Source organism: Amphiura filiformis, chromosome 20 (genome assembly GCF_039555335.1).
Source record: "Amphiura filiformis chromosome 20, Afil_fr2py, whole genome shotgun sequence".
In the NCBI taxonomy this organism is placed as follows: domain Eukaryota; kingdom Metazoa; phylum Echinodermata; class Ophiuroidea; order Amphilepidida; family Amphiuridae; genus Amphiura; species Amphiura filiformis.
This window is the reverse complement of record NC_092647.1, coordinates 57,555,879-57,579,740: the sequence shown is the minus strand read 5'-3', so window position 1 is coordinate 57,579,740 and position 23,862 is coordinate 57,555,879. Positions and strand designations below refer to the sequence as shown.

Here is a 23,862-nt window from a genome sequence, read left to right as displayed (position 1 = left end):
GCAGCGAGCAGGAAATTTTGAATATTTAATCGTGCTCCTAACGTTTTCCTACACCTTTTTAGGGCGTAATATAGAAACGGTGCCAAAAATATCTGTGCCAAAAATCGCTTCCCCCCTTTCGATCCAGGCTTTCGACCTGCCAAAAATCGCTTGACCCCCCCCCCTTTCGATCTGCTAAAAAATGCTTGCCTCCCCCCCAACATTTTGGCCTGCCAAAAATCTTTGCACCACCCCTTCCTTACTGAGGGTTTCAGCGTCCTCAAAAATGGCACTCTATCAACTTTAGGGGCACATTATTAGATTTCCAGGTGGGGCATGGGAGTTTTTGAAAAAAAAAACTTCGCCCACTAGTGAAAAAAAAATCGCCCACTAGTGAGACGAAAAAAAAAAATTTGCCTCACTGATGAGTGATGAGTGAAAAAAAATTTCCCCCACCCAACTTTGTATAAAAGGATTTACATTAAAATTGAAAAATAAATACTTTGCCGACGAAGGCGGTGAAAAAAAAAATTGCTGCCTTTAGACTTTCGGTTAGTTCTACCATGGCGCTGCGCTGAAATGTGCATGCTTCAGTGGCCATATATATAAGACCCTTCGCACTTGATTATTAGTTTCCTGTTAAAGATTTTGAAAAAGGGACAAGGTGACTTTTAATTATTAATTATCTTTTATTTTGTTTATTTAGTTTGAACTATTACAAGCAACTATCGACTCGTTTTGACTTGAGCGGGCATTTAATTATTTCACAACAATATTTGATTTTATAAATAAGTCAAGAAGATGGAGTGTACTCAGCTCCTTGTTTATTCATCATTATTGTTGATATTACTAAAGTCAGAAAATGGCAAGTAGAAGTAGTTGAAAGTTATTTTAAATGAGAAAATTAGAAATAAAAATAAAATAATTAATTATTTTGAGATTTTTTATTTTGGATGCGGGCGGTAAACAGGAAACTAATAACCAAGTGCGAAGGGCCTATTTGTGTGCGCTTATAATTACGTTGCGGCTTTAGTAGTTCAACGTTCAATAGTTCAATAGGGCGCTTGTACAGTAGGTCAATAGGAATCTAATGTTTCAACCGGGTGTAGTAGGAGCTATATAGTAGGCCTACACGCATGAAGATATATCCACAACTTGCTTTCACCGTGAAACTCAAAACTCTTATTATGCTTTACCTGAAAATATTCCTACGTGTACTCTTCTCATTGATGTCACTCTTCCCTGTGTGGTGTTCAGGGGATAAGTATCTGCTCGTATTAGGAGTCGATTCCGATGGCAGCCATATGATCTCCATGACAAGTGCTGCTAAAGCCATGATAGAACGCAATCATAATGTGACTTTAGTAATGCCTGCTGATCGAGACGCCTCTATCAGGAAAGTTATGTTCAACCACTCATACATTGCAGAGTATTATAAGTCATCGATTTCATCAGACAGGACCCAGGAGACTGCGATCAAGTGGTCCAAACTTATGTTAAATGGCAGTTACTTCGATATAATCAAGTTCGGATCTAATGCGTCCAAGATAATGGAAACGTTTTGTGAAGATGTTTTAAACGATGAACCTCTTTTGCAAAGACTTGCAAAAGGAAAATTTGATCTAGTCTTTGTGCATAATATATTGGCATGTTCCGTGTTAATTGCCCAATACATAGGCGTCCGTTTTGTGACTTTTATGCCAGCAATACCACCGTCAGGTGGCATACGGATGTATTGTAACCCGGTAAATCCCGCTTACAGCCCGGAGTTATTTACCGGCTATTCGAATCAAATGACCTTCACACAGAGGCTGAAAAATACCATATACTCCATATTTCAGCGGCAACTGTCGAAAATCACTTACAGATATCTTGATGAACTGAAACAAAAGTACAACATAAACCCGGAGATTTCAACATTTGAAACTTTATCGCAGGCGGAAATTTGGTTTATTTACGGCAATTTCGTGTTAGATTTTCCGCGTCCTTACCAACCAAACGTTATATCTGTTGGAGGTATTACAGCAAGTCCAGCTCGACCACTAGCAAAGGTAAGACCATGAAGACCGCGGTATTTGAAATCTTTTTCGGAAGCGCCCTTTCTTCCTTCCTTGAGGCCCCTTCTCTTTCTATACATGTACCTTATGTTGGCTATATGGGTATAGCATCGCAGCCTGGGCATCTCTTTCAGGACATAACTGAAACCGATAAGATGACAGTTCTTGAACATGTTGAAGAAATTTCGTCACACTGACTTGGTACTTGGTATATGGCTTAATCCTAAAAAGCTTAACTGGAAGCTTTATTACTAGGATGACTGAGAGGTGACGTCATAGCCAGTTACTGTACTGGTACACTATGTTAAGAGTGAAGAAACAAACAATTCCAAACAAAACGAAGATCAGTGCACAATGTATAAGGTGATTAGATCTTATTTGAAGCTTGAATTGCAGCCTGCTGGGGACGCAGCATCCTGATAGTAGGCATATCCGAGTCCTTGAAGGCGGCAGAGGTTTGAGCAGTGACTGCGGTAGTTGGTTATTGGTTCTATATCCTGATACTTTTCGATAGAAGGAGAATTTATTGGTAGCAGTTGGGATGCTGTTTTTGAACATAGGATTTTTGCCTTGTTATGTAGGTGGCTGATGGTTGGAATGATGGAAGAAGTCTGAAATTGACTGGGTGGTTGTGAAAGTTGAAGAACATGATGGTTTTTGCAGTGACGGTGAGCCGGCGAGTGTGAAGGGAGTCCAATCCGAAGTTGTTTAGGAGAGGTGTAACAGAAATCGTTCTATATACGGTAGTCTGCATACACAAACCTTGTTGTTTACGGGTTCCAGACTTCGGCAGTGTATCCCATAAGCAAGGACATAACAACGACTCGTAGGCTCTCACCTTCACATCTTTGTGGCATGGTTCAGGTGTTCTTCTAGGAAAGCGCAGTGTTTGGTTAACTTAATTAATGATTTGGTGAGCCATTGAGACTATATGGGATATGATAAGACCTAGATATTCATGTCGGTTGACTCTGACAAGAACCTCTCCAAAGATGGTATATAAGTAGCCTCGCTTGCCTCCCTCCCCACTCAACTGGCCTGCCAAAAATCTTTGCACCACCCCTTACTGAGGGTTTCTAGTTCTCAAAAATGGCACTCTATTAACTCATATATTTTAAATACGGTAAAATCTATTAATAACTTTACTCAGTTTAGGCTGAGAATCCTTGGCTTATGTTTTGCACTATATGCAAATAGGACTTTCGGTCAGTTCTACGCCGCACTGAAATGTGCATGCTTCAGTGGCCAGATATATAATGTGTGAGCTTTAATATAATTACGTTGCTGCAGTAGTAGTTCAATAGGGCCCTTGCACAGTAGGTCAATAGGAAACTAGTTTATGTTTCAACCGGGTGTAGTAGGGCTATAGGCCTACACGCATGATGATATATCCACAACTTGCTTTCACCGTGAAACTCAAAACTCTTATTATGCTTGACCTGAAAATATTCCTTCGTGTACTCTTCTTATTGATGCCACTGTTCCCTGTGTGGTGTTCAGGGGATAAGTATCTGCTCGTATTAGGAGTCGATTCCGATGGCAGCCATATGATCTCCATGACAAGTGCAGCTAAAGCTATGATAGAACGCAATCATAGTGTGACTTTAGTAATGCCTGCTGATCGAGACGCCTCTATCAGGAAAGTCATGTTAAACCACTCATACACTGCAGAGTATTATGAGTCATCGATATCATCAGACAGGTCCCAGGAGACTGCGATCAAGTGGTCCAAACTAGTGTTAAATGGCAGTTACTTTGACATAATCAAGTTCGGATCTAATGCGTCCAAGATAATGGAAACGTTTTGTGAACATGTTTTAAACGATGAAGCTCTTTTGCAAAGACTTGCAAAAGGAAAATTTGATCTAGTCTTTGTGCATAATATATTTGCATGTTCCGTGTTAATTGCCCAATACATAGGCGTCCATTTTGTGACTTTTATGCCAGCAATACCACCGTCAGGTGGCATACGGATGTATTGTAACCCGGTAAATCCCGCTTACAGCCCGGAGTTATTTACCGACTATTCGCATCAAATGACCTTCACACAGAGGCTGAAAAATACCATATACTCCATATTTCAGCGGCAACTGTCGAAAATCACTTACAGATATCTTGATGAACTGAAACAAAAGTACAACATAAACCCGGAGATTTCAACATTTGAAACTTTATCGCAGGCGGAAATTTGGTTTATTTACGGCAATTTCGTGTTAGATTTTCCGCGTCCATACCAACCAAACGTTATATCTGTTGGAGGTATTACAGCAAACCCAGCTCGACCACTAGCAAAGGTAAGACCATGAAGACAGTGGTATTTGAAATCTTTTTCGGAAGCGCCCTTTCTTCCTTCCTTGAGGCCCATTCTCTTTCTATACATGTACCTTATGTTGGCTATATGGGTATAGCATCGGAGCCTGGGAATCTCATTCAGGATATAACTGAAACCGATAAGATGACAGTTCTTGAACAAGTTGAAGAAATTTCGCCACAGTGACTTGGTACTTGGTATATGGCTTAATCCTAAAAAGCTTAACTGGAAGCTTTATTACTAGGATGACTGAGAGGTGACGTCATAGCCAGTACTGGTACACTATGTTAAGAGTGAAGAAACAAACAATTCCAAACAAAACGAAGATCAGTGCACAATGTATAAGGTGCTTAGATCTTATTTGAAGCTTGAATTGCAGCCTGCTGGGGACGCATCATCCTGATAGTAGGCATATCCGAGTCCTTGAAGGCGGCAGAGGTTTGAGCAGTGACTGCGGTAGTTGGTTATTGGTTCTATATCCTGATACTTTTCGATAGAAGGAGAATTTATTGGTAGCAGTTGGGATGCTGTTTTTGAACATAGGATTTTTGCCTTGTTATGTAGGTGGCTGATGGTTGGAATGATGGAAGAAGTCTGAAATTGACTGGGTGGTTGTGAAAGTTGAAGAACATGATGGTTTTTGCAGTGACGGCGAGTGTGAAGGGAATCCAATCCGAAGTTGTTTAGGAGAGGTGTAACAGAAATCGTTCTGTATACGGTAGTCTGCATACACAAACCTTGTTGTTTACGGGTTCCAGACTTCGGCAGTGTATCCCATAAGCAAGGACATAACAACAACTCGTAGGCTCTCACCTTCACATCTTTGTGGCATGGTTCAGGTGTTCTTCTAGGAAAGCGCAGTGTTTGGTTAACTTAATTAATGATTTGGTGAGCCATTGAGACTATGGGATATGATAAAACCTAGATATTCATGTCGGTTGACTCTGACAAGAACCTCTCCAAAGATGGTATATAAGTAGTTGCTTGCCTCCCTCCCCCCTCAATTGGCCTGCCAAAAATCTTTGCACCACCCCTCACTGAGGGTTTCAGAGTCCTCAAAAATGGCACTCTATTAACTCATAGATTTTAAATACGATAAAATCTATCATTAACTTTACTCAGTTTAGGTTGAGAATCCTTGGCTTATGTTTTGCACTAGCACTATGCAAAATAGACTTTCGGTCAGTTCTACGCTGCGCTGAAATGTGCATGCTTCAGTGGCCAGATGTATAATGTGTGCGCTTATAATTACGTTGCTGCTGTAGTAGTTCAATGTTTCAACCGGGTGTAGTAGGAGCTAGTAGGCCTACACGCATGAAGATATATCCACAACTTGTTTTCACCGTGAAACTCAAAACTCTTATTTTGCTTTACCTGAATATATTCTTACGTGTACTCTTCTCATTGATGTCACTGTTCCCTGTGTGGTGTTCAGGTGATAAGTATCTGCTCGTATTAGGAGTCGATTCCGATGGCAGCCATATGATCTCCATGACAAGTGCAGCTAAAGCTATGATAGAACGCAATCATTTAGTAATGCCTGCTGATCGAGACGCCTCTATCAGGAAAGTCATGTTAAACCATTCATACACTGCAGAGTATTATAAGTCATCGATTTCATCAGACAGGACCCAGGAGACTGCGATCAAGTGGTCCAAACTTATGTTAAATGGCAGTTACTTCGACATAATCAAGTTCGGATCTTAAACTTGGGTTGCCAGTCTCCCAATGAAGGTCGAAGTTACGACCGAAAATTTGAGGTATGTCTAATCTTGTGTTGAGATCAAAAGTTTAAAATCATAAATTATGATGTCTACCAACACAGATGAACAGTAAGTTCGGATCTAATGCGTCCAAGATAAATGGAAACGTTTTGTAAAGATGTTTTAAACGATGAAGCTCTTTTGCAAAGACTTGCAAAAGGAAAATTTGATCTAGTCTTTGTGCATAATGTATTTGCATGTTCCGTGTTAATTGCCCAATACATAGACGTCCGTTTTGTGACCTTTATGCCAGCAATACCACCGTCAGGTGGCATACGGATGTATTGTAACCCGGTAAATCCCGCTTACAGCCCGGAGTTATTTACCGGCTATTTGCATCAAATGACCTTCACACAGAGGCTAAAAAATACCATATACTCCATATTTCAGCGGCAACTGTCGAAAATCACTTACAGATATCTTGATGAACTGAAACAAAAGTACAACATAAACCCGGAGATTTCAACATTTGAAACTTTATCCCAGGCAGAAATTTGGTTTATTTACGGCAATTTCGTGTTAGATTTTCCGCGTCCATACCAACCAAACGTTATATCTGTTGGAGGTATTACAGCAAACCCAGCTCGACCACTAGCAAAGGTAAGACCATGAAGACAGTGGTATTTGAAATCTTTTTCGGAAGCGGCCTTTCTTCCTTCCTTGAGGCCCCTTCTCTTTCTATACATGTACCTTATGTTGGCTGTATGGGTATAGCATCGGAGCCTGGGAATCTCATTCAGGATATAACTGAAACCGATAAGATGACAGTTCTTGAACATGTTGAAGAAATTTCGCCACACTGACTTGGTACTTGGTATATGGCTTAATCCTAAAAAGCTTAACTGGAAGCTTTATTACTAGGATGACTGAGAGGTGACGTCATAGCCAGTACTGGTACACTATGTTAAGAGTGAAGAAACAAACAATTCCAAACAAAACGAAGATCAGTGCACAATGTATAAGGTGCTTAGATCTTATTTGAAGCTTGAATTGCAGCTTGCTGGGGACGCAGCATCCTGATAGTAGGCATATCCGAGTCCTTGAAGGCGGCAGAGGTTTGAGCAGTGACTGCGGTAGTTGGTTATTGGTTCTATATCCTGATACTTTTCGATAGAAGGAGAATTTATTGGTAGCAGTTGGGATGCTGTTTTTGAACATAGGATTTTTGCCTTGTTATGTAGGTGGCTGATGGTTGGAATGATGGAAGAAGTCTGAAATTGACTGGGTGGTTGTGACAGTTGAATAACATGATGGTTTTTGCAGTGACGGCGAGTGTGAAGGGAATCCAATCCGAAGTTGTTTAGGAGAGGTGTAACAGAAATCGTTCTATATACGGTAGTCTGCATACACAAACCTTGTTGTTTACGGGTTCCAGACTTCGGCAGTGTATCCCATAAGCAAGGACATAACAACGACTTGTAGGCTCTCACCTTCACATCTTTGTGGCATGGTTCAGGTGTTTTTCTAGGAAGGCCTACTGTTTGGTTAACTTAATTAATGATTTGGTGAGCCATTGAGATTATGGGATATGATAACACCTAGATATTCATGTCGGTTGACTCTGCCAAGAACCTCTCCAAAGATGGTATATAAGTAGTTGCTTGGCTTCCTCTTGCGGGTGATACTCAGGAAGGTGTCACATATCTTGGTGTTGAGTTCTATGAGCAATGTACCAATCTGCAACATTGCAACATGCGTGCTATTATGCCATTTCTTGTCAAATGAAATCATCTGAATTGAAAAGTGCGTCCATGAAAAAGAAACCATTTAAAATAACAATTGTTTCTTTTTCACGGACGAAAACGATTATAATAATGGTTTCTTTTTCACGGACGGAAACCATTATAATATTTCACGGACGGAAACCATTATAATAACGGTTTCTTTTTCACATGTTCACAGACGCACTTTCCAGGTACAATTTGTATGTAGTTGTTGTTCCCGCTGAAGGTTCGTATGTTTGGTATACTATCCCGGGTATAATATTTGAAAATTTATGACATTATGATATTTTATCTCTTTATTACTATTAGGATCTGGAGGATTTTATGCAAAGTTCTGGCAATAATGGAATCATTGTATTCTCCATGGGAAGCTACGTCACTGCCATGGATACACACATGGTGGACGTGTTTGCCGACGCCTTTGCTAAGCTTCCACAAAACGTCATCTCAAAGTCAGCTGGACAACCACCGACCACTCTACCTGCCAATGTGAAAATGTTAGAATGGCTACCGCAAAATGATATTCTAGGTAAAATCAGATTCGGGGGGGAGAGAATATGTGAGGTCACCTTAGTTTCCTCGTATACGTCCCCCTTATTTCTTTTTTAAATTTCATTCTCAACGCTAGCTATGCCTTTCAACTTTCACTTATGCCTATATTCATGATATTAGCGGCATTTGCTGCTGCTGTGTGAACACGTTCTATTCTGGGAGCTTCTCCATTGTTCAAGAAATGATAATAATAAGCACATAGAAAGCATCTTTCTGTCCTCATTTTCCATCCTCTCATTCAGATTATGGGTGTTTTTTCTCAAATTCTCCTAAATTCCTGACAACCTTATTGTTTTGCATTCAAATTACTGAGCAAACAAATTACTTAAGGGGGTACTACACCCCTGTCCAATTTTGTGCCTATTTTTGCATTTTTCTCAAAAATTATAGCACATTGGTGACAAGTAAGATATGTATATTATAGGGGCAATGACTACAACTACTGTACTGAAAATTCAGCAACTCAAAGCAAGTAGTTATTGATTTATTGATTAAATATTGGTTTTCCCTCATTTTTGACTGTAACTCCACAACTGTTGTCTGTGCTGAAATGAAATTTCCAGTGCAGTAGTTGTAGTCCTTGCCCCTATAATATACATATCTTACTCGTCACCAATGCGCTATATTTTTGAGAAAAATGCAAAATGGACACAAATTGGGCAGGGTCTAATACCCCTTAAGTGACTCAAATCTCGTGTATTTTTCTGAAATGTGCAGGACATCCGAAGACCCGCTTACTGATTTGTCAATGTGGTATCAACAGCGTGTTTGAGGCCATCTATCACGGCATTCCGGTGATTTGCATTCCGGTACAAAGTGATCAGTGGGACAATGCTAAGCGTCTTGAAGTTAAAGGTGTCGGCTTACAACTTGATTTGAGATCTTTAACGAGCGACGTTTTAATCCAGGCTGTGGAAACTGTGTTAAGAAATGACAGGTAAACTGATAAGCTGGTAATAATAGGTTCCATTACTAGCGATATTTTAATTGTGCCAATGAGATTGATCGTCATTCCTGGCGCTTTCGGAAACGATCACGTCATTGGCCAGTAATTCATTCGGTGTCGGTCGCCAGAGAGCGCTGCGTATAAAAAGGTAAAGATTCTTATGAATCTTATAAAACAATCTTACGATCCCAACTTCAAGGTAAGAAAATGCATTGTAGTAGAAAACCCAAACATGCAGCTCTCGATGTCAAGTTGTGTGCCCTCTTGATCAAAATGATCAGGTTATGTTGAACGGACTTATGCATTATCTTATTGGCGCTCTAACGGGGATGCTTGTTTGCAGTAGAAGATTATTGGCCTAGAGATGCTAAATTATTATGAAAATGCAGACCTATAATATAATTAGAGTTCGCCCGTACTGTGAAATTTTATCACAGGAAAGATCAAGGTTTGAATCAAAATAATTGATTAGTTAAAGCCATAATGAGTAATTTGCTCCACAGCAACGCCCTCAATTTTGTTCTAATTTCTACTTTTTGCACCATTGTAATGACCATTGGTGTACATAAATGCCCTGTGAAAGACTAAGCCTGAAGTGCTTTAATTACAGTAAAAATTAACATTTATAATAAAACCGGAGAGTGTGATGATCAGTTAATTATTGTATAACTTTTTAATACTTTTAACAGTTACCAATCCAAAATGAGTCGACTTTCGAACATCTTCCATGACGAACATCTGCCGGCTCCACAACGCACTGTGTATTGGATGGAGAAAGTTGTCAGGCATGGAGGAGTTTCACATCTTCGAACATCTGCATTCGATCTTAATGTCATTCAATATAGCTTGATTGACGTTTATAGTTTTCTTGGAATAGTCATGTTAGTTTCAGTAGTTACTTTTATTTATCTATGGATTTTGCTTTGTAGATTTGCATCACGATGCTGCTACACTAAACGGGAAAGGCAAAAGACTGAATAGTTACAATTCCATTCAGCTCTATTCCATTCATTTTGTCACACGTTGTCATGGTCATTGAATGTATATATCACAATGTCTTTAAATTTATATTTTGAGCATGAATTATCCGCTGTATCGAGCAGAGTGCTTTATATTTTGATGAGTATTATGTGATGACGTATCCACAATAGTATAATTGTCATGTAACCATGGTAACAATAATGATGACGGTTTTATTATGCACTTATTGACTATATAGCTTTACTGATAGGCTAATGAAAAGAGCTCCCCGTCTATAGACTACCCCGTAGTCCACTTGCCCATTGTGCATACTCTGGATATTGTATTTAAGCTTAAAACTCTGATTTAATTAATGTGTGCACAAAAATAGATTTTCACATCTGATCTTTTCAGTCACCCTACTCGCTCTGTTTGTTAGCTTCCCGAGTGGACGACTGACTTTGGATTGTGGTTTTCATGCTTAACACGGCTGTCTATGAGCTTCTATGGATGAGATTGTCGGAAATCTGGCCTACTAAAATTGGCCATGATGTAATGCATCTTTAAATGGATCTGGCTTGTGATTGGTCGCCCAGATCTCGTTATGGTTTAAATCCTCCGGGTACCTGCATGTCATACCATTAATAACTACATGGTACACAAGTATGCGGCTTTTGTGTTGTGTAATTGCATGAACGCGTCAGTGTGTGCATGAGCGCGTCTTGTATTTGCTTGCGGTTAAAGTATGATTGACAGTATGAGTGTTAGGGACTTTACCCGTTCAAAATCCCGTTTAAAATTGAAAGTCCATAGTCTATTTTTAACATGGAATTTCGCGATTAATAAACTGGCAGATTCTAAACTCAGAATTGTTCAGTACTGAAGTGCCAATACAATTATGACATTATGATATGTTGCATTCAATAATATAAGCCTACGTACACTTTACTTTTTACTGTCACTAATATAATTATATAAACTTTTTCATAACAATTTTATACTAGTATTTTGATGTAATAAATATCAGTATAATTTCGAGTTCAACTAAATGCTTTCATCATGATTAACATTAATAACATGCTTTTATTTATCAAAGCCAAACATGGCATAGTCTACCCCGCCTATGTCTCTTTCAACTTTTTTTGAGAAAAGTGGGGGGATGATGCTGTGGATTACGAAATGCCCTTTTAAACAAGATGTAACAATTGACACATAAAGTTTCTCAAATTATCTGTACTATTACAAAAATCACATGTGGGATATTAATCGCAATGAAAAACATCTAGCAAAATGTTTTAATTGTTTTGGCATTGTTTTGCTATAATACAACACAAATCTAGAATAATATACAATGATACCAGTGTTTTATTTTTATTGTATTTCTTTTTTTTCTCTCACTTTCATTTGACACCACTCTGAAGGTTATAGCTTCGTGGCATTTCGAGATATGCCCATTTAAGACCAAATAGTTAGTCATTTAGTAAGCTAGTAACTAAGTAAACCAGTAACATACACTAATATATATGCGGTCCACCAAAAATGGAAATATTGTAAAATACATCATGATATTGGAATATTATGTATTAAGTAGACATAATTATGCTATGTTAAGGGGGTACTACACCCCTCAATAAATTTGTGTCTATTTTTGTAATTTTCTCAAAAAACTAATAACACAGTGGTAACAAAAGTTACGTATATCATAGGGGCAAGGAATCCAATTTCTACACTGGAATTTCAGTGACTCAAGACAAGCGGTTCGTTATTTATGATAAGAAAAGAGGTACAGCTAGAATGTACCTCATTTTCTATCATATAAACTGAACCGCTTGTCTTTAGTCACTGAAATTTCAGTGTAGTAATTAGATTCCTTGCCCCAATAATATCCATAACTTTTGTTACCAGTGTGTTATTATTTTTTGAGAAAAATGCAAAAATAGTCACAAATTTACCACAGGGGTGTAGTACCCCCTTAAAGGTCCGTAACCCGATCGACAGCATCATCCCCCCCATTTTTTTCATTGTTGATGAGGTTTTAGTATCACATAATAGATACTATTTTTCTCATTACTATCCTGAAATTTGACGCTCCAAGTCGATGTATTTCCGGAGAAATCATGAAACACAGCGGCTTTTACAGGTATACCAGTTTGTAAACAATGGTAAATACTTTGATTTCTGGGCCGGGAATTATGAACGAAATAGCTCGTAATATCAGTCGCCTCAACAGCTACTTTGGTTTCGCGTCATACACATTCTGTGAAAAAAGCGAACCACACTAACTGCTGAGGAGACGTGTCTAAACGGTGTGCCGTATTTAATTATAAAATTTCCACGATGGAGGCAGCGGGCCGATTAGCTCAGTCGGTTAGCGCGCTTCATGTTTCTACCCGAGAGGTAAATCAGGTAGCGGTTCAAAATCCGGTGTCGGAATGTTTTTTTCCCTCTCCATTTTTAACCCAAACTTTTTTATATTCATTTGAAATGTACATATTGCAAGAGGAAATATATTTTGTTTCCTTTTTTCCTAAAACGATACAAAAAAAACAAATATTTTTCGTTCAATACGGGCCGGGCATTGATTGTACAGCATGTCAGCATTAAATTCGTCATACGAACGGAAATGGTTGTTGTTGCTTGCCTACCCAGAATGCAATTCACGTATACCAAGGTATTGGATTGCAAATTTGGCTATTTATTCACATTTACGCCGAAAATGCTCTCGTTTTTTCACAAAGCAGCATAAAGGGGGCGATATTTGATATTATTATGTAATTTTAAAGACAATCCATATCCAAAACCAATAGGGTTACCCCCCTTTAATAATATTTACAATAATTGTATGAAAAGAAATGAACAAAAGAAGAAAAAATAAAGAAAGGCAATTTATTGTCAAAGATTAAAAAATGATTTGCGTGAATGGTCAAGTTTAGTGTAACCGGATAAAAAGAAATCAAAGGGTGGCTGGTCAGATTTGTTTCTATTTTGTTTTGTTTCTTCCGACGGCAAATGTTGATAGAATAAAGTAGGATGTAGACTATGCCATAGTCGAATTTTATTAAAAATATGTTATTATTAGTCATGATGAACCCATTTCGTTGAACTCAAAATTATACTGATGTTTATTAAAATTAAAGTATTCAATAGTAAAATGGTCATAAAGAGTTAAAAATATCAGACGATTAGTGACAATAAAAGTAATTGAATGCAATATTATCTTGCATAATTATATACGGCTCACTTTAATACTGAACAATTCTGATTTTGGAATCTACCAGTTTATTGATAGCGAACCCCGAAATTTCGACTATGAACTTTGAATTGTAAGCAGAACTTTACCCCCTGGACTTTGCTCTCTAAAACACACTGTCAAGCATACTTGTTTATCAGTCCATTAACCACAAGTACGCGATAGATGTTTGATGAGAGATTAACTTTCGCGTCTACACAAAAGCGCCGCAATGAATGGCGCGGGCCCAGACGATTTAAACCATAGCGAGGTATGGGCGACCAATCACACGGCAGATCCATTTAAAGATGCATTACATCATGCCCAATTTTAGTTAGGCCAGAAATTGGCCTAACTCTCCCTAGAGTCCCGTGTTAAAAATCTTAACCGCAAGGCAATGTCAGTAGTCCACTTGGGAAGCTAACAAACAGAGGGAGTAGGGTGACTGATCAGATGTGAAAATCTATCAATTGTGCACACATTAATTAAATCAGAGTTTTAAGCTTAAATACAATATCCAGAGTATGCACAATGGGCAAGTGGACTACGGGGTAGTCTAAGTAGGATGCGGCTGTCGATGCGGCTGTCGGCTGCCTAGTAGGGTAGGATGCGGCTGTCGATCTGGTCAAACCCCTTTAATATGAATCGCCATTTTCAACATGATTTTTGTCAAAAATATAGATTTTGGTCAAAAAATTGATGAAAAAATATGTTGGGGAGGGAGATGAGCCTATCAAATAGAGGAAGATTCTGAAAACAAAATAATGTAAAAAATGACCAAACTCAAAAACGATCGTAAACTATGGCTTTAAGTGACATAAGTTGACTAGCAATAAAGTTTCTTATTACCATCAGTCTCATTAGTTCTTTCAGGGTTTTCCATGAAATCTCTATTATAATATTGACATTTTATTATTAAGGCTTCTTTAAGTGCTTAAGTTCATGTCGTCGTATTGAGGAACAGGAAGAAAAACCTTTGCAGTATTGGCAAATGTAAGGCCTGTCGGTGCTATCACGGCTATAGGTCCATTCGTGCGCTTTCATGGGACCTAAAGCCGCGAAGCCTCGATTGCAGTATTGACATTTATAAGATTTCTCTTTGGGGTGTATCCGCTCATGCACTTTCACTGTACTTGTGGTCGAGAAACGTTTATTACAATATTGGCAGGTGTAGGGTTTCTCTTTGGTGTGGATCCATTCATGGACTTTCACGTTATTTGAGGCTGCGAAACCGCAGTATTGACATTTGTAAGGCTTTTCCAAAGTGTGTATTCGTTCGTGGCTTTTTAAGCTGGTCGTTTATTACAGAATTGACATTTGTAAGGCGTTTCATTGGTATGAATACGTACATGTCGGTTTAAGTTATCTGAATTTGCGAAGCCTCTATTGTAGATTTGGCACTTGTAAGGCTTTGTGTGGATTCGTTCATGTTTTTGTAAGTTAGACGATCGGGTGAAGCCTTTACAACAATATTGACATTTGTAAATTTCTTCTCTTTCGTGTGGGTTTGCTCGTGTTTTTCCATTGAACTCGTATCTACTTTATTATGAATAAGTTCATGTCGTCGCAAGTGACCGGCGGAAGACAAACCTTTACTGCAATATTTACAATTATAAGACTCGGTGTGGGTCAATTCATGTTTTTTTAAGTTATGTGACTGTGTGTAGGTTTTGTTGCAATATTTACAACTGTAAGGCTTCTCTTTTGTGTGGGTCCGTTCATGCCTTTTCATGTCATATGGCCGTGCGAAGCTTTTATTGCAATATCTACATTTGTTTGGCTTGTCGCTGAAATGGACCGAGTCATGTAGTTTCTTAGAACCGGAATCTGCGAAGACTTGATAGCAGTATTGACATTTATAAGATTTCTCTTTGGTGTGTATCCGCTCATGCACTTTCACTGTGCTTGTCGTCGAGAAACTTTTATTACAATATTGGCAGGTGTAGGGTTTCTCTTTGGTGTGGATCCGTTCATGGTCTTTCACGTTATTTGAGGCTGCGAAACCCTTATCGCAGTATTGACATTTGTAAGGTTTTTCCAAAGTGTGTATTCGTTCGTGGCTTTTTAAGCTGGTCGTTTGTTTGAAGCCTTTTATTACAGAATTGACATTTGTAAGGCGTTTCATTGGTATGGATACGTACATGTCGGTTCAAGTTATCTGAATTTGCGAAGCCTCTATTGCAGATTTGGCACTTCATAGGCTTTGTGTGGATTCGTTCATGTTTTTGTAAGTTAGACGATCGTGTGAAGCCTTTACAACAATATTGACATTTGTGAATTTTCTTCTCTTTCGTGTGGGTTTGCTCGTGTTTTTCCATTGAACTCGTATCTACTTTATTATGAATAAGTTCATGTCGTCGCAAGTGACCGGCGGAAGACAAGGTTTTACTGCAATATTGACAATTATACGACTCAGTGTGGGTCCATTCGTGTTTTTGCAAGTTATGTGACTGTGCGTAGGTTTTGTTGCAATATTTACAACTGTAAGGCTTCTCTTTGGTGTGGGTCCTTTCATGCCTTTTCATGTCATTTGACCGTGCGAAGCTTTTATTGCAATATCTACATTTGTTTGGCTTGTCGCTGAAATGGATCCATTCATGTAGTGTCTTAGAACTGGAATCTGCGAAGCCTTGATAGCAGTATTGACATTTATAAGGTTTCTCTTTGGTGTGTTTCCGTCGTACGTGTACTTTCAATAGGCTTGGATAATTGCAGCCGTAGTAACAGTATGGGCATGGGTACCGGTACATCTTCTCGTCCGTGCGCGCTTTTTTGTCTGTGGTGTGGGTCCGTTCATGTCTTTTCAACTCATTTGCCCGTGCGAAGCCTTTATTGCAATATTGACATTTGTTTGGCTTGAGATCAATATTTACTTTATTGTGAATACGTTCATGTCGTCGCAAGTGACCGGCGGAAGACAAGATTTTGCTGCAATATTGACATTTATAAGACTCAGTGTGGATCGATTCATGCTTTTTCAAGTAATGTGACTGTGTGTAGGCTTTGTTGCAATGTTGACATTTAAAAGGTTTCTCTGTGGTGTGCATCTGTCGCTCATGTACTTTCAATTTGCTTGATGTAGTGAAACCTTTATTGCAATATGGGCATGAATACATCTCGTCCGTGCGCGCTTTTTTGTCTACTATCAAATTGGACATATGTCGCAAACAGGTACATGAACGCTCACATTTGCAAGGCTCCTCTGTAGTGTCGATCCTTTTGGGTAATCCCACGGCATCTTTGGCTGGTGAGAAGCCAATATTGCATATTGTCTGCTTGGTGTGGATCTCTTCATGTTTTTGTAAGTTACGTGACCGTATGAAACTTTTATGACAGTATTGGCATCTGTAGAGCTTTTTCTGGGTGTGTATTCTTTTATGTGCTATCAAATCAGACAAATTAGACAAGTCTTTACTACAATACTGACATTTATAAGGCCTCCGTGCCGTGTGCATCTGTTCAGGAGTATCAAAGTTGGTTGGATTGGCGAAGCATTCTTTGAGGTAAATACTTTTATCTGACTTTTCTTTGAAATGTGTTTCCACGCGGACTGAACTTGTGAAGCCTTCATGGTCATATTGATATTCACATGTCCATGATGTCGACAAATGTCCTGTCTGGACTTTGTGCCGATGCGAGCTATCAACAGTTAATATCGGAGACATTGCCGTAACCTTGTCATTATTTGAAGATTCGCGAGACAATGACGGTGACACAAGTCCTTTCACATGTTTCTCATGACGTGAAGAATCATTTGTAGAGGCCAGTGACACATGTCCTTCCAGAAACTTGTCGCGAGCTGTCACTAACGGTAACGAAACTCGTTTTGGGGCCTTGTAATGATGTGAAGACTTGCTTGCCAATGACGGTGGCATATGTTCTGCCTGGTATGTCACTGATGGTGACCCGGATGGTGATAAGATTCCTTCTTGAACGTTGTGATTATCTGAAGACTCGTTTGTAAATGACAGTGACACATGTCCTGCATCTACTTTGTCACGACGTGTCACAGATGATGAAGCCTTATTTATCTTCTTTGGCCTGCTGGTAACTATTACTGATATTACTGATGATTTATTGGTAACGGGTTTGTAAACATATTTGTTGAATTTCTCTTTCCTTACTTTTGATTCACGTGCACGTTTGTAGTCATACCAATATGGAATAATTGAAAGCTCATGATGTCTTAGATGCCGCAGATAACGGCGTTGTCTATTGTAGAACACGCGTCTACAATATTTACACACTTGAGGATCAAGGTAATCCCATTCTCTTCGTGTTCGCTGCAGAACCATTTTAAGCAAACCTGTAAATATAAACATTAAAAAAACCAATGAATAGCGAATTATAGGTATCGTTGCTTTCTAGCAAGAATATTAATTACCTTGCAATATAATAATTGCCAGAAATTTGACAAACTACCTGAAGAATCACTTAAACTCACAACTAGAAACAACAGATCTATGTGGAAATGAGAGTATAAACTGACCAGTAGATACCAGTTGTAGTCCTGCTTGCTCATGGCATATCGGATGGCCAGAGGGAAACTTCGCCCATATTTGCAAGACTATCCATGCCTAAGGCGAAATAAATCTACTCATGTTACTGTCTGGTCATAAAAGTAGTGTCTGCTGTTTTCCAGAGCATTCCATTTTTGGCCTAATAAATGGAAAGTGCAATATATAAACAGCTGAAGCACTTTTTTTACTAGCTTTTTGGTCTTTTTTTTTTCCAATTACCAGTATATTTATGCATTGTTGTATTCACAGTTAGGTGGATTAAGTTTCTTTTGTGATGTTTTTTAGTGATAGCGGGTAATTTATTTTTGTGGGCTCATTTTGCCCGTAAACTCATGCCAGCTGCAAATCTGACGGTGTGTCACTTAGTATCATTCACAAATTGTGCAAGAGTGTTCACAATACTGTCACTACACCTCCACGTCAGCGGGTTACCCTGTTTTTACCCGTAATTATTGCCATTTACTAACCAATATTGAACAGGATATAATAGGCATACGCCTCCCTGATTGCGTGCTGATAAGTGAATCAGGCTGGTTTCCCGAGGAGCGACACTTAACTATGAATATACACAGGCGTATTGCCGACACCGGGCTCTTTAGGCATGTTGGGTTAGAGACGCTAGACGGACCTTTTCTACAGTCCATGTTTGCACCTAAAAAACCGGAACAGTTGGCATGTTGGGGTGACGTGAGAACATAGATTTTAGGTGATAAATCTAAAATTACGGGTCTTTTGGTGACACTGATAAAGCACGAATAAAGCACGATGTCCATGAAAAAACCCAATGTGGTCTTTGCTTGACAGCGATGCTAAAAATAGATCTACATACTCGTCGCGTCACCTCCCAAATGGGAATGCCCCCGGCTTGTTTTGAATCTGGGTGCCGCAGCAAATGAGACTGGAATATTGCGGTAGATGTCTCATTTAGAACAAGATATGCTACATAGGATCAGGGTTTACGGGGGTTAGGGATAGGGTTAGATGTTATGATTAGGGTTATGGTTAGTAACCCCTGATCCTACTTTGCATATCGTGATGGTCTGATGATCTGTCTTAAATGAGACATTTATCAATATTTCACGACCAGAGCTGCCAACATTTGAATCTTGAAAAAAGGGAGATTTCCTGTTGCAATCAGGGAGATTTGTCAAAATGTGTACATCTTAATGGATGAAACCATTTCCTTTTCAGGGAGATGACCAAAAATTAAGGGTTCTGAAGGTTTAAAAGTAGGGAGTCTCCTGCGAAAAGAGGGAGAGTTGGCAGCTCTGCACGACCATCCTCGCAAAACAACGCGATTCGTGCTTGATAATTTTCTATCATATAAGGCATATTGTTGTGATCGCCGGAGACATCCTTTAAATTGTACCTAGGCCCTACTTTATACAATGGAAATTATTACCAACAAATCCATAGCGCGGCTATGGGATCACCGGTATCCCCGATCGTCTGCAACTTGTATATGGAACAATTAGAACAGGAAGCCATAAGATCAGCTCCCCACCCCCATTGTGGCGGTTCCGTTATGTCGATGATACCCATAGAAAGCTAAAGAAACAATACGCGCAGGAGTTTACGGATCACCTAAATTCATTAGATCCTGACATCAAGTTCACAACAGAAGGCGAGGAAAACAGCTTTTCTTGATATACACACAGCTATCCAGGGAGATGGTACGCTGACAATAAAAATCTACAGGAAACCAACCCATACGGATCAATATTTGAACTTCCAATCAAATCAGCCCATTCAACATAAACTGGGTGTAATTCAAACCCTACACCACAGAACGGATAGCATCATATCTGAACAAGAGGACATAGAGCAGGAAAAGTCGCACAGTAACAGTCCCGGTAACAGTGCACTTAAGACATTTTGTAAGAAGTGCGGTTATCCAAATTGGTCTTTTGACAAAGCTACAAATCCAAGGAAGCTAAATCCAAGAACAGCAACATGAACAAAACAAACATCGAGACAAAAGGGACAAGTAGTTCTGCCCTACGTAAAGGGAACATCCGAAGCTCTACGTAGAATTATCGGCAGCTTCGGATTTTCAAACCTACTCAAACTCTGCGGCAGTTACTTGTCTCGCCCAAAGACAAAATTGAGAGAAAGGGCATTGCCGGACCAGTATATTATATCCATATCAGGGGAAATCATGAGGGGTCAGCGTTCGGAATCATATATTGGTGAGACGGAAAGATCGTTAAAAACCAGATTCCTAGAACACCGTCGTCCGGGTACAATCTCGTCGGAAGTCTCCCAGCACATCCACATTGAATCCCCCGGCCACCAAGTTGATTTGGACAAGGTCAAAATCCTTGACCGGTACGCAGGATACTTTGAAAGGGGTGTGAAGGAGTCAATTTACATCAGAGTCAACCAACCATCACTCAATCGCGACGGGGGCCGCGGCCGATACAAGTTACCCAGAGTGTACGACCAAGGTTTGGGGTCAAGTGTCCAAAAGGTCACTGATCCCGAACTTCGGTTGCCAGCCTCCTGATGAAGGTCAAAGTTGTGACCGAAAATTTTGAGGTACGTCTAAATTTTGTGTTGAGATCATAGGTTTAAATCAGTAATTAATATTTATGAACTCATGAATATTCATAACACAAAAAAGTCTAATATATAGCCTCCTGTTATAGTGTGTGAGCCGCATAACAGGGACGGGCAAAGCTGCACTGCTCGGAGGTAGTTGATATCAAGGGGGTAGGGGGCCTACATAAAAATGCATAATAACAATTGAACCGGCTTAGGTTTCGGCGGTAAAGGACCATCGGATTTTATGCAAGGCCAAGTTTCATACTTGAATACAGAATGAAGGCGAGTTTAAACAGTTACCGAGCAAGTGTTGTAAGCTAAAAAGGAAGATAAATGGGGGTCAAAAGAGGTCTACCTATTGATAGATAGGGGCCTACACGAAGCATACGAGTGCCCCGTCCGGGTGGGATTTTTTTTTCATTTCAATTTGGCCTCATTATTTTGTCAACTGACCAGAAAACATTCCAGAGGTTTTACTAATATTGCAATATAACCCCGATTCGATTGACCCCAAAATAACCTTGACATTTTTGCCTCGCTTTGCAGTGGTTGTTCCCACCCAATTTCATGAACCTGCAATAATCTATGGGGACTTGACCTATGAAGATGACCCTGATTGACCCCCAACATGAGCTTGCATTTTTTGTCTTGCTTCGGTGGTCGTTCCCACCAAATTTCACGAACCTGCAACAATGGCAATTTGACTTCAGCTGACCTCGAATGACCCCAAAATGACCTTGAAATTTTTGTCGTGCTTAGGTGGTCGTTAATTTCCCACCCAATTTCTTGAGCTTCCAATAATCTATGACAACTTGACCCCAGAAGACCTCGAATTACCCCCCAAAAAAAAAAAAAGACTTTGACATTTTTTTACCTCGTTTCGGTGGTCGTTCCCGCCAAATTTCATGAACCTGCCACTATCTATGGCAATTTGACCCCAGGTGACCCCGAATGACCCGCGTGGCCTAGTGGTTAGGGTACTTGCCTTTAGTGAATGAGGTCCCGGGTTCAACATGAACGGACCACACTTTTGTCTTGCATCGTTGATCTTTCCTACCAAATTTCGTGAATTTTCAACAATCTAAGGCAATTTGACTTATGCCGGTCGCACCCCCACCCCCCGTATTGGCCTGACATACTCCACATTATCCACAAACCCGAAGGAGGGAAGGTTTACGCATACAATCAATTTGAGCCTTGCGTGTCACACCACGAGAAAAGTCGGAGACCTTTGACCAGCATGGGGCTGGCATTTTCTTCTGAAGGGGGGGTACAAATATAGGCCTACTGGGGGTTCATAAATTTTTAGAAAGAAAAATAGAGGGGTCCATACAATTTTTGATGACCAAAATGTAGGAGTCACAAGATGACCACAGATAGTGTTTATTTTATTCAAAAAGACTGATTTCAATACAATTTTGGCAAATTGGAGTATTAGGTATATCGGTTGGGGGGTGTGGGGCGGGGGGTCATAAAATATTTGTTGCCGAAATAGGGGGTGGGTCGCAAGTTTGTTGACGCAGACTTTTTGTAAATTTGGGACCCCCATTTCGAAGAAAATGCCAGCCCCTTATAATTTTACATAAACTATAATACCTACCATGACTGAACCTGACTTAAATAATTACGTGTCTACAGGCCTCCTACACGGTACACGAATATACTATTCAATACCCGGTACGCAATAGAGCGTCAGTCAACAATGTTTACAGAAGAGATTTTTCAAAGACCTGTCTGGAGGGTGTGCCCGCACAACACCTGATAGTCATAACGACCAATATACTTAGGGACCGTTCACAAACACTTGTTAGAGGCGCCTGATGCAAAATGGGGGGGCCCTTAAACGTTTTGACCCTCCTAGGGGGGTGAAAAATTGACCACAGTATTTCCCGGAAAAATTGAGTTTAATAGCTATATGCTTTTCTATGGGGTTGACCCATAATTTTCATGTCAAAAGAGGGGGGGGGGCTGATTTTTTTTGAGATCTGGAAAGGGTGGAAAAATTTTCCCGATGATTTTTTTTTTCATCAGGTCCCCCACAAGTGTTTGTGAACGGTCCCTTACTATCATGTAAGACGAGTTCCGCACCCGGGGTTCCGCAGTCTTGTGCCCGCGCGATGCCGTCGGGTTCCCTCCTGGCGAGTCAGAAAATTTGTCAAAAAATTGGGAAATGCTGCCATTTTACGTACCTGATCACATTTTTTTACTTTATAGGTGAAATACAATAGAAAAACATAAATACTTATTGCAAAAATTCTACAAGATTTTTATATATACAAGCAACGCAAAAACTCACAAATTTTGCCCTCTACTCACATGACTTACTTCAAGTTCAAAGCGTGGGAAAGAATAAAATAGGCGACGAGATAGAGGATTCCAACTATAAATCACTGCTTTTTTTACGTTCTGTACTCAACTACTTCCAAGGTATCATCCCAATCAGTAAAACCACAGAGATTTGTAAAACCCTTCCTAGCTTTTCCTGCTTGTTTCGGCGTTCAACTGCTATAACTAGATGAATACTAGATGATGAATGGTTTCTGGCTGATGGCAAGTAAGTACATACGGCCTGGTATATAGCCTACTTCAATAAGCTTCAATACACGTGTTGCACGTATAGAGCATCAGCAAGTAATAATCTTGAGCACTGTGTGTTGAGTATGCATTGTAACGCGAATACCAACTCCCAAGGTCAAACAATTCATAAAAAGACTTGCCCTTACCTTTTCCCTGAGACTAGTATACCTCCATAACTTCGGAATAATGACGATATTTTGTGGTCAAAGAGTTAGTTCAGCTATATAATTGACGTCATCAGTTAAGTTCCGGCTGGTTGATTTTTATAGCATTTTAGATAAGGTACATTGTACATGCATGACCCGGCCGGAAAAAAACATGCATAAGGGCGCACACCACTAAAAAATCATCCTATTGAAATACAATGTAAAAATATAAAAGAAGGTCCCGAGAAGGTACAATGTAAGTATGTTTTTCTACTACCCCATGTGACATCATTTTGACAGTTCCTACTGGGTTTCCTTAAGTATAAAGTATGAATTGAAATTTAATAAAACAATTGCTTGGTTTGTTTTATAACAAGTAGGCCTATAGGCCCCTATACCTTTTCAGCTTGTGCTTGCACGATCACTCTCGAATGCCTCCTTCATCAGTGTAGTTTTGGGATCCCAACTTTTTGACCAGATCAAGATGCACCATTTTGAAAATTGATCAATTGCTATAAAACAATCATGGCTTATCATGTTGCTCCCTACACCCC

At 39.6% G+C, this 23,862-nt stretch overlaps 2 protein-coding genes across 4 annotated transcripts; one reads left to right on the top strand and one right to left on the bottom strand.

The window, feature by feature from the left end:
* The first annotated feature begins 1,073 nt into the window (after positions 1–1,073).
* LOC140142101 (UDP-glucuronosyltransferase 2A3-like) lies at positions 1,074–12,614 on the top strand. 2 transcript variants are annotated; one of them, XM_072164059.1, is made up of 4 exons: positions 1,074–2,030; positions 8,144–8,363; positions 9,104–9,323; positions 10,022–12,614. In XM_072164059.1, the coding sequence occupies exons 1-4, from the start codon at positions 1,116–1,118 to the stop codon at positions 10,311–10,313; spliced, it is 1,647 nt and encodes a 548-aa protein (XP_072020160.1). In that variant the 5' UTR covers positions 1,074–1,115; the 3' UTR covers positions 10,314–12,614. The 2 variants fall into 2 exon arrangements, with proteins under 2 accessions (XP_072020160.1, XP_072020161.1); XM_072164060.1 differs by lacking the exon at positions 1,074–2,030 and adding an exon at positions 6,342–6,710.
* Positions 12,615–13,780: 1,166 nt separating this feature from the next.
* Positions 13,781–23,198, bottom strand: LOC140142100 (uncharacterized). Of its 2 annotated transcripts, none has more exons than XM_072164057.1 (2): positions 22,902–23,198; positions 13,781–17,827 (listed from the first exon to the last, which is right to left on the bottom strand). In XM_072164057.1, the coding sequence occupies exon 2, from the start codon at positions 17,814–17,816 to the stop codon at positions 15,528–15,530; it is 2,289 nt and encodes a 762-aa protein (XP_072020158.1). In that variant the 5' UTR covers positions 17,817–17,827; positions 22,902–23,198; the 3' UTR covers positions 13,781–15,527. The 2 variants fall into 2 exon arrangements, with proteins under 2 accessions (XP_072020158.1, XP_072020159.1); XM_072164058.1 differs by having other exon boundaries at positions 22,911–23,198.
* Between the last annotated feature and the right edge of the window lie 664 nt (positions 23,199–23,862).